Source organism: Schistocerca americana, chromosome 3 (assembly GCF_021461395.2).
Source record: "Schistocerca americana isolate TAMUIC-IGC-003095 chromosome 3, iqSchAmer2.1, whole genome shotgun sequence".
In the NCBI taxonomy this organism is placed as follows: Eukaryota; Metazoa; Arthropoda; class Insecta; order Orthoptera; family Acrididae; genus Schistocerca; species Schistocerca americana.
Genome location: NC_060121.1, coordinates 562,599,705 through 562,613,318, shown reverse-complemented (window position 1 = coordinate 562,613,318; position 13,614 = coordinate 562,599,705). Strand labels below are relative to the sequence as shown.

General features: G+C 42.6%; 1 protein-coding gene across 1 annotated transcript in view; it reads right to left on the bottom strand.

The window, feature by feature from the left end:
- Nucleotides 1-9,527, bottom strand: part of LOC124606223 (prolactin-releasing peptide receptor-like) — a 59,769-nt gene extending 50,242 nt beyond the window's left edge. Inside the window, exon 1 of the mRNA XM_047138199.1 lies at nt 9,456-9,527. Within this exon, the coding sequence (XP_046994155.1) occupies nt 9,456-9,527 (72 nt within the window). The remainder of the gene's footprint in view (nt 1-9,455) is intronic.
- Nucleotides 9,528-13,614: the final 4,087 nt, after the last annotated feature.

Below are 13,614 nucleotides of genomic sequence, written 5' to 3'. Positions count from 1 at the left end.
AGAGAATTACATGAATGATTTTTAATAATGCCGAACGTCCCACATACTCTCACGCACGCATTCTCATTCACACGCACCCTAACACACAATACACATATTTACTTAGAATTCTTGATATTATTATTATAGAAAAGTCACAGAGGTAAAAACTTTCCAAATTTAATTATGAACTCTGAAAGTGTTATCAGATCATCGTACATAGTCACTGAAGGTGAACTATTACATCACTGTATTTATTTAAATTCTTGACTGTCGGAAAATTACGTTTTTTTATGGAATTTTACTAACTTCCAAAATATAACTATTTTTGATCTCAGACTTTGACATATTGCTTGTTTTCACAACAGAAGGACGTACATCAAATACGACGTTCCTCAGGTTACTCCTTTATTAGTTATCAAGATTTTTAGTTTCGTATAATGTAAGTGGCCTGCCAGCGCTACTCCACTGCTTTCACACGCACAGCTGCAACAAATGGTCATGACGTCAGTCTTCAGGACACAACTCGTCCGTTACTGACCGTATAATACTCTACCGGCTTACATTGCAGCCCACATACATTCTGAAGTAAAACTTTTAATAGACAAATGGGCGATCGCGCACTAGTTGCGACGGCACAACAGTGCATGCAGGGACATGAAAGCTTAAAAACCATGGTAGACTTGAAGGCGGTAGTAGGGAAGGAACAGAAGAACGTGCTTCGAGAGGGTAAGGGCATGGCAGTTGGAATGATAGACGAGAAAGATTAATTAATTTCTGCAATAAATTTCAGGTAGTAACAGCGAATACTCTTTTCCAGAATGACAAGAGGAGGAGGTTGGTTGGTTGGTTGGTTTTTGGGGGAGGGAGACCAGACAGCGAGGTCATCGGTCTCATCGGATTAGGGAAGGACGGGCGAGGAAGTCGGCCGTACCCTTTGAAAGGAATCATCCCGGCATTTGCCTAGAGCGATTGAGGGAAATCACGGAAAACCTAAATCAGGATGGCCGGACGCGGGATTGAACCGTCGTCCTCCCGAATGCGAGTCCAGTGTCTAACCACTGCGCCACCTCGCTCGGTAGAGGAGGAGGTATACTTGGAAAAGACCGGGAGACTCGGAAACATTCCAGCTGGAGTACATCATGGTCAGAAAGAGATTTCGAACTCAGATATTGGATCGTAAGGAGTGCCCTGCTGCTGTTACAAACTCACGTCAGATCACAATTTAGCCGGCCGAAGTGGCCGAGCGGTTCTAGGCGCTACAGTCTGGAACCGCGCGACCGCTACGGTCGCAGGTTCGAATCCTGCCTCGGGCATGGATGTGTGTGATGTTCTTAGGTTAGTTAGGTTAAAGTAGTTCTAAGTTCTAGGGGACTGATGACCTCACATGTTAAGTCCCATAGTGCTCAGAGTCATTTTTGAAGATCACAATTTAGTAATTATGAAGAGTAGATTAAAGTTACGAGAATCGTCCGGAAGAATCAGTGTGGATGAAAGTAGGATCTTGAAGTACTGAGGAACGATGAAACACGTTTGAAGTTCGCTAAATATGTCTACTCTGTGATAACAAATATCAGAGCAGGCGGTTCATTCAGCAGATAATTGATGATGCAGAATGCAACTCAATTCAACTCCTACTCTCAGATCAAAAGGTTAGCGTAGAGCCGCATCAAACCAGTCAGAAGACCGATGACCCAAAAAAAAAAAAAAAAAAAAAAAAAGGGCGGTTTGTCTCAACGAAACTCGAGCCCAAACATTGCCAATTCATATGTAGTTCTCTTACCGACTGCGCCACTCACTCGAGACTTACGACCGCTCTCGTAGGTTTAATTTCACCCGCGCCTCTCAGTAGCTTACCCAACTTCACAGAACCTCACATATCTTACTTATTAATACCTCTCGAATAAAAATATGTTGTCGATAAATCGCTTAGATACATTCATAAGATTGTTTCCCGAATGGGTCTTTCACTCTACAGCAGAGTGTCTACCTTTTTGAAACCTACTAATTGTGTGCAGTAGCGGATTCAGGGGGAGGGGGTCTAAGAGGCTCAAGCCTCCCCCCCCCCTTCCCCCAAAAGCATCTGGGTTCATTCATGACAAATCTCAAATTCAACTCGATATTATCCTGTTGTCTTAGTACTACACTACCTACAGTACAATTTTCATCACTTGTTACGTAATCCATTTTCAGTAGGTGTAGTATGTTTCCAATCATACCATTTCTCTAAGAAGGTGCTTGTGTGACTAGTTTTTAAATCGCGCGCCACCCATTCGGAACGCAGCTACATACTCACACACCACTGCCACCGCCACCCGCCCGCCCGATACGTGTGTGCGGCTTGCGAGTGGGCGCGCCGCGCTACTGTACACATAGGGCATTGTTGTATGGTTTGTCGAATGAGACACAATAGAATGCGCTGTTCAGTTGTAATCACGGGGTGCTTTTGTTCGTATTTGTCAGATTTTCAAAAAAATGACATCGAAACGTAGAGAAGGAGATCTTCGTTCGTTTTTTTTTCTTTTTTTTCTGTTAAGGAAGAAAGAAGAGGTAGGATCGAGCGAGAATGTTACCTGGAAACAACGTCGGTGACTTATCATTGTCGACTCAACGTTCAGCAGGTACATCTTTCTGGTTATTTTGCATGTACTTAGTGAAATTCATACAAACACCGCTGTCGAGTTCGTTGATCTTTCGGTCGGTGTGGTGTGGGTGGACTCTGGATCAGTATTGCAAAGTTAGTGATTTTTCCCATTAAGTTTGGTGGTTTTGAGTACCTGTCTAGTGTGTAGATTTTGCATCTACTGGCTGGTGTGAATTATGGTAGATTTTAAAAAGATTTGTGTGGTTTATGATCAAATTATTTTTTAAAGCCACTTGATCCATTCTACGTACAGCAAACAGCACTATTTAATTTTCTAACGTCTAGTAGCTCTTAAATTTATATCACCTCAACATTTATAATACATGGTACTTTGTCTTCGTTTAGGTGCTATTTTGTGGCCGTATTGTTATGCACCCGTTTTGTTAGGCGCTTTAGTATAATAAATCTGCAATTGTATGCACAGAGCATATCTGTAGCGCCGCTGGTAATGTGGCGTTTCTTAAATCACTTGCTCTTGTTTTAGTTCAAAACATATGTAAAGTAAAGGGACAGTATACCCAGAAATTTCGTACATAATCGCAGACTGTCTAGAAAGAATTGAAGGCGATGACACAAGATCATATCGCAAATTTTGCCGTAACATTTTGTTAGCGTGTTCTGCCGCAATAATAAGCCACAGTGACATAAAAAAAAAAAAAAAAAAAACACAAGAGTCTCAGCACCAATGTCAACAAACAAAAATACCTTTCAAAACCGTGGAAGAGTATTCAGAAGTGAATCAAGCTGGCCGTCACCGTGCAATTTGTTTCCACCCATTGTCCGATCATGTCTTGTCATCACTTAACTGATTTGTGCAAGAGGAAATTCACAGACAGTAATATTGCCAGAAAACTTAAATTGGGTAGAACAATATGCAGTGCAGCTATAAAACATGTAATAAGGCGATATTTTGTGCAAAATTTGCAGCAAGATATAGGTGACAACATGTTTGTCATTATAATTAATGAATCAACAGACATTAGCGTGACCAAATTTTTAGGAATAACAGTAGTATATTACAGTGCTGCAACCAATGCGATCACTTCAACGTTTTTAAAATTGGGTGATCTCGAACATTGTAATGCACAGTCTAGTGTAACAGTAACTAAAGACATGCTTCAAGAACTGAAATTAGATCTAAACAAGCTACAGGTTATAGGCATAGACAGTACGAATGCAATTGTAGGAGTTCACAATGGTGCCAATCAAATTTTGAAAAATGTTATTCTGGATTTGATTGTTATAAAATGTGTAAGCCATTCAATTCAGCTTGCTACCGAGCGAGGTGGCGCAGTGGTTAGCACACTGAACTCGCTTCGGACGGTTCAATCCCGCGTCCGGCCATCCTGATTTAGGTTTTCCGTGATTTCTCTAAACCACTCCAGGCAAATGGCGGAATGGTTCCTTTGAAAGGGCACGGCCGATTTTCTTCCCCGCCCTTCCCTAATCCGATGAGACCGATGACCACGATGTTTGGTCTCTTCCCCCAAGCAACCCAACCCTCAAATGGTTCAAATGGCTCTGAGCACTATGGGACTCAACTGCTGTGGTCGTAAGTCCCCTAGAACTTAGAACTACTTAAACCCAACTAACCTAAGGACATCACACACATCCACGCCCGAGGCAGGATTCGAACCTGCGACCGTAGTGGTCGTGCGGTTCCAGACTGTAGCGCCTTTAACCGCTCGGCCACTCTGGCCGGCCCCAACCCTCAGCTTGCTACTTCTGCCGCAAGTGAGACGCTCCAGGAAATCTGGACTGCTTATTTAGGGAAGCATATAATTGGTTTTTGCATTCTTCAACTCACCAACAGTTGAATAGTGATATTTATCAGACTGTCAAAGGGGCAAAACCCCTTAAAATTCCACGCGCGTGTGATACGCGATTGTTGTCCATAGAGCCTGCGGTAACAAGAACTACAGACCAGCGGTTAGAGTTTAGAACGCACATTGAAATAACGCGAATCCAAGACAACTGTTACGCTGCAGAAATGCTTTATTCAGTGTTTTCCGATGAATCGAGGATCCGTGCAAGCTTTCAAATAACCACGTTGTGCTAACAGAATCATAAATAAAAAAAGTTTTTGTCGCTACATATCCCATGCAGAGAAAATTAGACTTTGAAAACCACTTAGATCCCAAAACATATCTAGGATATTAGTTCGAAAATAAGATTAATGAATTGAGAAAATCTTAATTATACCCAGAACAAGAACATGTCCTACGTCTGAGATGCATCCAGTTTGTGTACCAATTAATAATTCAGTTGTTGCATCGACTTCCAGACAACAATGAAATTTTGAGGAGAACTTCACTTCTTTCAGTGCCCAAAGCTCACCGTGTCGTTAAAAAGTCATTCATTCCTCCCCCTGAATCGTGTAATACGGGTCCTGGCACAATAACAAAAACTGATTTTCAATGACACAATTCAGCTTTTGTGAAATGGTCCGAAACAGACGCTGTTAATTTCTGATGTGAAGTGCTTCCACACAGATATGCAAATGACGTCAACCCATTTCACGAACTGACAACTTTTGCACTGTCACGACTAGTGTTACTATGGTCGAATGCGGAAGTGGAAAGACCTTTTAGCCAGATGAACATTATTAAAACTAAAGCGAGAAATAAAATGAAATCCGAAATGATTAATTCACATTTGTCGATTCGAGCAGGAATCTGAATGATGAATCACTGTTGCCACAATAATGAACTGCCAACAGAATTACTGACACAGGTAGGAACTTACAACATTGTAACATGGGCAGCCACAGCCGTTGAAATTCATGGTGACTTGAAACTGAATGAAACCGCAGACAGCTTTTAACTGATGGTTTATTGACACGGCCGGTTTCGCTGCATTAAAGCAGCGTATTCGGGTGTAAGTGGTGTCACATAAATCAACGCATGGAGATGCTTCCAACGTTCGCAGTCAGAAAATACACTTGTGCTTTACCCTTACGACTACTGAATACAGTTACCGCATCCCCTGCACCATTCGCCCCAATGTTTCGCCGATTTTTATTTGTTGAGCACTTCCCCTCTTCATGGGGTTGGATTCTCTAACTACGAAGGTTGGGATGTCTGCATGTGCTAATTTATGTGACACCACTTAACCCAGAAGATTTTGGTTCAACGCAGCGAAACTGATCGTGTTAATAGACTATCAATTAACAGATGTTTGCAGTTTCATTCAATTTCATGATAGGAACTGTTAACGACATGTAAAGCATCTGAATGTACTACTACCTCTGCCTCCGGTGTTGAACCGTCTGTCGAAGAAGACGTTGATATCACCGAGCTCTTCATTTTCTCTTAGATAATTTCGCTGTACCTCATTTCATAATATTGTTCTAGCTTTCAACAAAGGAATAAATTCAATTGCTTCATACTTTTGGTTTCTCAACGTATTCATTGCTTAAAAAATAACAATCTAATGGTTTTGTTAAAGCCACGATAAAAAAAATGTAGTGGTTTATAGTGGTTTTGAATAAGTTATTTTAGTGGGGAATCTCATTTCACTGTTGGCAACAAAAATGCTCTGAGGACTCGATCCTCTCCGCCTGCCGTACAAGGGACAGCGTAAAGTAATATTTAGCGTCAATGATGTAATATCAACCATAGGGTTTGTTTGGTTTTGAATTCTTTTTTAACTACCTTTCTCGCGCACATTGCGGTGTTGCCGTGAATTTCATACTTTTATACCGCGTTATTTACCTAATTGCGATAAACAATCTTTTAACGGGTTAAATTACTCTTCAATAAGAACAAATTTTACTGTGGGACAAACTTCAAAATCGGGAAAAATCAGCTGTTTCATACATTTTGGTCGAGTAGGTTAGTTTGTATGTAACTTTTGCAGGGACCAGTTGATTTCAAGTTTGTCCCATAATAAAAGAAAAGCTTCATATTAATGAGGGGCCTTAACTTTCACATATGGACATACAGACCGTTGTGGACACATGTTATGTTGAGACAGCGTCACTGACTGATTGGTAATGTGAAGTTTACACGTACAACTTTTCCTTTGCTGGTATGTATCATGTTGTCTGTGGCATTCCTACGTCTGTAGAAAATAGCTTCTGTTTGACGCGTAATATTGGTCCTAGACGTTTCGATTGCAAGTTATGTTGTCGCATTGTATGCAGGTTTGTCCTTCTCAGGAAGACGGGTTTAAATCCGTCGAAACCATGGTAAAGGTTATTTGAAAACCACCATATATTGTAACTGGTTGATTATTACACCGCTGTTCTGTAGCCTTGCTGTAGTGCAGCCACATTACAAATATTGAATATCTAGCTTTCCAATAACATAATAAATTACAACAGATGCACAATTTAGTATCCAGAAACGCGTACATGAAAACGTTAAAATTGATATATTGGCCTTTCAACCATAAGATAACACAGTCATACACAAAATGACAGGAAGCATATTTATCATGTAACAGTTTTGCAAAGACGGGAATTAGTGTATATAATAAAATACAAAATGCAGTGTACATAAGGTTAGGAATACTACTGATTAATGTGCATTTAACATACGGCTCAAGAAAAATAGTGAAAAATTAGCATCTGCCAAATCTTATGATCATGCACAACGTGCAAACTACTATTCACAGGTTGTGAGCTATGGTAGACTGTGGGCATTCCATTAAAGATATAGCGGTCTTGTGTAACAATATTCCACTTCCGGTGAGGGGAAATTCCACCGCTCTTCGCTTTTTATGACGTGCATATCATGTATTTTATCAATGTTTTTTCACTGAGCGCTTGCTCGTTCCGATTTTACTATGTACGTTTTATGCAGCTGTAGTAACAGTTTTTTCGCTCCTACTCTTTCATGTATTTCTTTTGTAGCGTCTTTGAGAGAGGGGTAAGATGGAAACATTTGAGGCGGCATAAAATTAACAAAAACACTGGGAAAGACTAATATGAGGTTTTGAGTGTATTATTTTAATACTTTGCACTGTACTTAGAGAAAAGAGAGCTATTGGTAACGACAAGGGATATAAAATGCAAACTTTCACAGCCGGAAATGCCACAATTAATAAAGGAAGGAACCAATGATGTCAGCTGCATCGGGTTTCAAACCTGTGACCTGCTCCTTACTAGGCAGTTGCGTTAACCACTGCGCCACCCGGACACCGTCACAAATGTGCCGACTATCCCGGCACGCTCCTCGACCGACTCACGCTCCCACCTAGCGCCACTACTCATCCAAGAGCCCCCGCTCAAATGGCTCTGAGCACTATGGGACTTAACATCTGAGGTCTTCAGTCCGCTGTAACTTAGAACTACTTAAACCTAACTAACCTAAGGACATCACACACATCCATGCCCGAGGCAGGATTCGAACCTGCGACCGTAGCGGTAGCGCAGTTCCGGACTGAAGCGCCTAGAGTCCGCAGCTCATGGTCGTGCGGTAGCGTTCTCGATTCCCGGCGGGGTCAGGGATTTTCTCTGCCTCGAGATGACTGGGTGTTGTGTGATGTCCTTAGGTTTAAGTAGTTCTAAGTTCTAGGGGACTGATGACCATAGATGTTAAGTCCCATAGTGCTCAGAGCCATTTGAACCATTTTTTGAAGCGCCTAGAACTGCTCGGCCACAGCGGCCGGCTATATCTTGTTTAGTGAAGAGACCACATTTTCCAGTCATGACCAGGTAAACCTCCAAAACGGTGACTGTTGGTCTGTTGACAATCCTCGTTGGCATCGCCAAGTGGACTGTCAGCGTCCATAGAGTGTAAACGTATGGTGTGGGATAATGAGACAAACTTATAGCCCCAGTCATAGGCCCACTTTTCCATGATGGAACACTGAACGCACACAAGTATTGCAGCCTCCAAACAGACCATCTTCCACAGATGCTAGAAGACGTTTCTCTGCAGACTAGCAGTAACTTGTGTTACCAACATAATGGCTGTCCAGCCCATACTTCTCAAAGTACTGCAGCATGTCTTCACAGAGGACCTGTACCTTGACCAGGCTGTTCCACAGATTTGCCACCTGTCGACTTTTTTCTGTGGGGGAAGCTGAAAGATGCTGTCAACAAGGACATACCGACTACACCCAATAATATGTAATAACGCATTGCTGGGGCCTGCTTAGACTTCTCTGCTGAAATTCTAGCACATGTGCAGCAGTTGTTCCATTTCAGACTGGAAGCATGTATTACGGTGCCTGTGGTCATGCAGAAAGCAACCTGTGATGATCAGTTGCCTCGTTACAGGTTGGAATCCACATAAGTAGGATACGCATTTGTATTTTTCTTTAGTGTGTGCAGCCATTTAGTGTCTGCTCCCACAAATATTGTAAAAGTGGCGGTGTGGGAACTTTTAAAAATACGACATCTCGCAAACGACTCACACTAGAAACCTGAAACAAACGTCACTGACATTCTAATTTATGCTACTTTTAGTTGGCATTTTTCCATTTAAAGAGTGTATGCTCGCAAAAAGAATACACTTTCTGAGTATTATTACAATCTCTTTATTGGCTGTCAACGCGAGCCCCTGACCTCCAACCCATTCTGAAAGATATGCACATCAATAATACTTTCCATTTTCCCAAAACTTGCAGTGCAGGTTATTGGTGTTTCACCCTGTACACTGGAAAAAAATTAATACGTTGGTTACAGTTACACATCGCTTGCATTTATAAGTTCCTAGTACTTTAATATTCTTTAATATTAATGCTAATTTCATGAATTTTGATATAATTTAATTTACTGTTCGAAATAATTATTTAGACTGATACATTACAATTTCTTATCGACCAAAGAAGTGATTGCAACGGTTAGGTTTCAAGCACAGCGTCGGTAGTTTCTCTGTGTCACGGAGGGCAGGGCGCAGCGCTTTGACACGTCAGCCAGGCCGTGCGAATGCTCTGTTGCCACGGCTGTCCGCATGATAGCAGCGGCGGGCGGACCAGTGGTTAATGAGAATCCCGCAGCCGGGCGCTGGCCGGCCGGCGGCGATAGGTCTGGTGCCACCTGCGTGCACGCGGCACACGGCACGCGGCACGGCGATAACCGGCGTACATCCGCTGCCAGTCCGCGGCTGCAGAGGCCGGCCTGCCCCACCCATTCCACGTCACGGCGCAGCTGCCTGGAGGTGACACAACGCGGCGCTGCAGCCACGTTGCTCGTCAGACAGGGTGCGCCGCACTAGTAGCGCGAAACACGGGCTGTATCACAACTAATAGCGAGAACTGATACAGGTTAAAGTACCATTCGGGCGCGAGGCGTAATCGCCGATTACAGTTACAGATACGACGCTTTTCCTTTTTTTTTTTTTTTTTTTTTTTTTTTTTTTTTTTTTTTTTTTTTTTTTACACATTCTTGGTATTATTTTTTTCTACATTTTCGTCCATCCTCTCTCTCGCTTCCGCTAGAGAAAGAAAAGGAGAACTGTGCAGCGGTTAATAGCAGACGATTGTCATAAAGCCGCTACGGTTCTCTATCTCCTCTAAAAACACATATGTTATCCTTCATCGCGCTACAGTGCTGAAAGTAGTCACATGAAAATCAGGGTACATGTTTTAGTGTTTGAAAGTTTTACAGTATGTATTATTATTTATTCATTATAGTTTTAGAGAACATGTATATTTTTAATGATTTTAAATTAGTCTCCGTATTAGTGTGAAGTTGGGTTGCTGAAGCAATATGGATGTAGTAGCGGGTTCCTCAAAAGATACAAACGTATCAGACTGTAAATGTGTGCTGGAAAATCTGTAGAAACATCCTTTTGGAGGAGAAAAGTAACGTGATCAATTAGGGACGGCCTGCAACAGATCTTCCACATTTAAATACAGTAACTAGAAATCATATTAATTGAAGACAAAGTATGTAGATGAGTCAACAATCATTTTTGGCACTTTATTTTGACAAGTTCGTCTTGATCACACAGATTTCTTATACATCAGAATATTTTAATTACCTGACTCGGGCATGGATGTGTGTGTTGTCCTTAGGTTAGCTAGTTTTTAAGTAGTTCTAAGTTCTAGGGGACTGATGACCTCAGAAGTTAAGTCCCATAGTGCTCAGAGCCATTTTAATTACCTAAGGATGGCAGTATGCCGAAACCGGTAATAAAGTGTAAGAAATCTGTGTGATCAAGACGGACTTGTGAAAATACAGAAATTATATCACATCATTTTCAAGAATCTTAATGCTGCTCTTACAAATGTTTATGTGGGTGTAAAGAAACACAAATATTGTACTGCTGGCCATTTGTTTAGTATTTAGACAAAGTCAGTATCTCGCCTCCTGTGGTCTCAATGAAGCAGGACCTGAAGCATCTAAAGTAATGAAATTAATTAATTTTAATCATTCCTGCAAACAGTGCTTCGGCAGGAAGATCATTTTTGGCGGTGATAAGAGTCAAAACTTATCTTTGAAATACATCGTTACAAACCAGATTTTCTCATCTTGTTTTGCTGTCCATTGAAAATCGATTTTGCCAGCCGTTGTGGCCGTGCGGTTCTAGGCGCTTCAGTCTGGAACCGCGTGACTGCTACGGTCGCAGGTTCGAATCCTGCTTCGGGCGTGGACGTGTGTGATGGCCTTAGGTTAGTTAGGTTTAAGTAGTTCTAAGTTCTAGGGGACTGATGACAACAGATGTTAAGTCCCATAGTGCTCAGAGCCATTTGAACCATTTTTTGAAAATCGATTGCTCAAATCCGTGAAACAATAAGTGTAATTCCATGACTCCAGGACTGAAATTTTCGACAAGAAGGATAGCAGGACTGACCTCAAATATAAATAAAACAATGATCATCCTTATTAATGTAGATACAATAACAGGTATTTTTCGAGTATCTGGCATCGCTCAACAGACCTAATCTTTACGTGGTTGTGCTTTGTGCTAAGAAGGCATAAGACATTGTTCACTGCAACAGTAGGGCGTGATGCGACACAACACTGGATTGTCGTAAACATTAACTTAATAATAACAATGTCAATAATAATAATAATAATAATAATAACAGAAACAATACTGTTACGTTGAACAATTTTTTAAAAGCGATTACGGTTATGAACTGCGAACGCCTCGCCACTGACACCATTGTTACTTAAACAGACGTTTCTGGAGTCATGCAAATAAGTAAATTATGAAGTGATTCGTAAATATTAGAGAATAGTTGTACAGGTGAAAGTACCACTTTTCGTCAAGCAAACTACTTCAATAGTAACGGCAACTATGAAAAATACAGAGTGTATCCTAATTAATAACAAAAACTGATACGAATGAAAGCACACAATAATGCGCAGTTCAGTCACAATAATATGACCACCGCTTATGGTCGATGTCAACGTGCAGTAACCACTCACAGACAGAAGGTGTCAGCACTAGCAGTGGAGGGTATATAATACATGTTGAGCGGATGTGGAAAACAGATCAGACGTTGTCGCAATGTGAAAACGGGGCGCTTTATCTTACATCTAAAAGGGCATGATCACTGGTTTTTGAGCCAAGGATAGAAGCATTTCCGAAAAAGCTAAATTCGTTTACTGTTGGCATGCCGCCGTGGTTAAAGAAAACAGTGCATGACAAAATGGCAATATCCAATATTGGTGTTGAGGCAACTGTTGTGCACCACCCGCCATAAATGACTGGGCTGCATGATAGCTGTGGAGATGTGTACAGGTCAACAGCAGTGCAAATATTGAGCAACTGGCCGCTGAGATGAACCAAGGGGTTACCAGCAGTGTCTCCTCAACTACTCTCCAGCAAATGTTGCTGCATATGTGACTCATCAATAGACGCCTAGGTCATGCGCCCATGTTGACAGTTGTTCATCAGTGGCAGATGCTAGAATCTGTGCGCTAATACAGCATCTGGACATCCAATAAGTGGCATCAGGTGGCCTTTCCAGATGAATCACTTTTTACACTCCATCAGACACATGGGAATAATGGTCACTGAGATGTACGGCACTGCAACAATCATCAGAAGGGTCGAGGTTGGAGGAAGAAGCTTAATGATCGGGGAATGTTTTCCTGGCATACCCTCTGTGACATCATCATTCTGCAAGGCACAATAGATCAACACATCTGTCGTTGGGGACATCCACCCTTACATGGACTTCGTTTGTCCTTGGCACAGTGGCATCTACCTGTAGGACAGCGCACATGTCACACAACGCACAGTGTACATGCAGGGTTCGAAGGGCGCCATGAATAGTGTACTATACTCCTTGGGCCACCAAATTCCCACGATTTAAACCAAATCGAGAATATGTGGGACCACCACGATTGGGCTGTTCGCGCCATGGATCTGTAGAGGAATGTTGGATGAGGATCGGCCGTCAGGATGCACCATATTAAAACTTGTCCGAGTTTCCCAAGTGATTTATTATTTCCAGCAGCAGTGCCCCCATTCCTCTCGGTCTGCATCAACGGGTCGCGCAACGCTGAGGACACCACTTCACTGTCTGTGAAATGAATTGGCACAGACTGGCTGCCTCAGTGACCCATGCAGCGCACTGCTGTGTGTTGGCCTTGTACAGCTGCGAAGTTTTGACATCAGGGTGCGCCAGCAGTCGACTCAATGGTATCCGTCCCTGCCATCTCACAGCCGCCCGCTGGGAGCTGCAACCCAGCCCGCGGCGTGCTTCCTTGCCAGTGTGGCTAAGATTGTGGCGAAACAAGTGCCCACGATCTGGCGTCTGAATCTGCGGCCCTCACCTCAGGATGCCTCCAGTGTGTGTTGGGAGCCAACAAGACTGCCCACAGTACCGAGCCGTAGTGTGGCCCGCCACAGGCTGGCTCCATACCCCGTGTTGGCCTCAGAGGATCGAACCAGTGACCTGCCGTGGACTGGAACACTGGCACCCCATCCGCTTCTGTGTGTAGTAGGTTGTGTGACACGCCCCACCAACCAGGAGAGCTATCACACTTGAATGCCTTGTGAGTGAACCAGTGTCCATTTATATGCAGTTGCGCGCTTCTGTTTTGCTAACGTGCCACTCCGAGTCATCTACCCCTTCTGCCT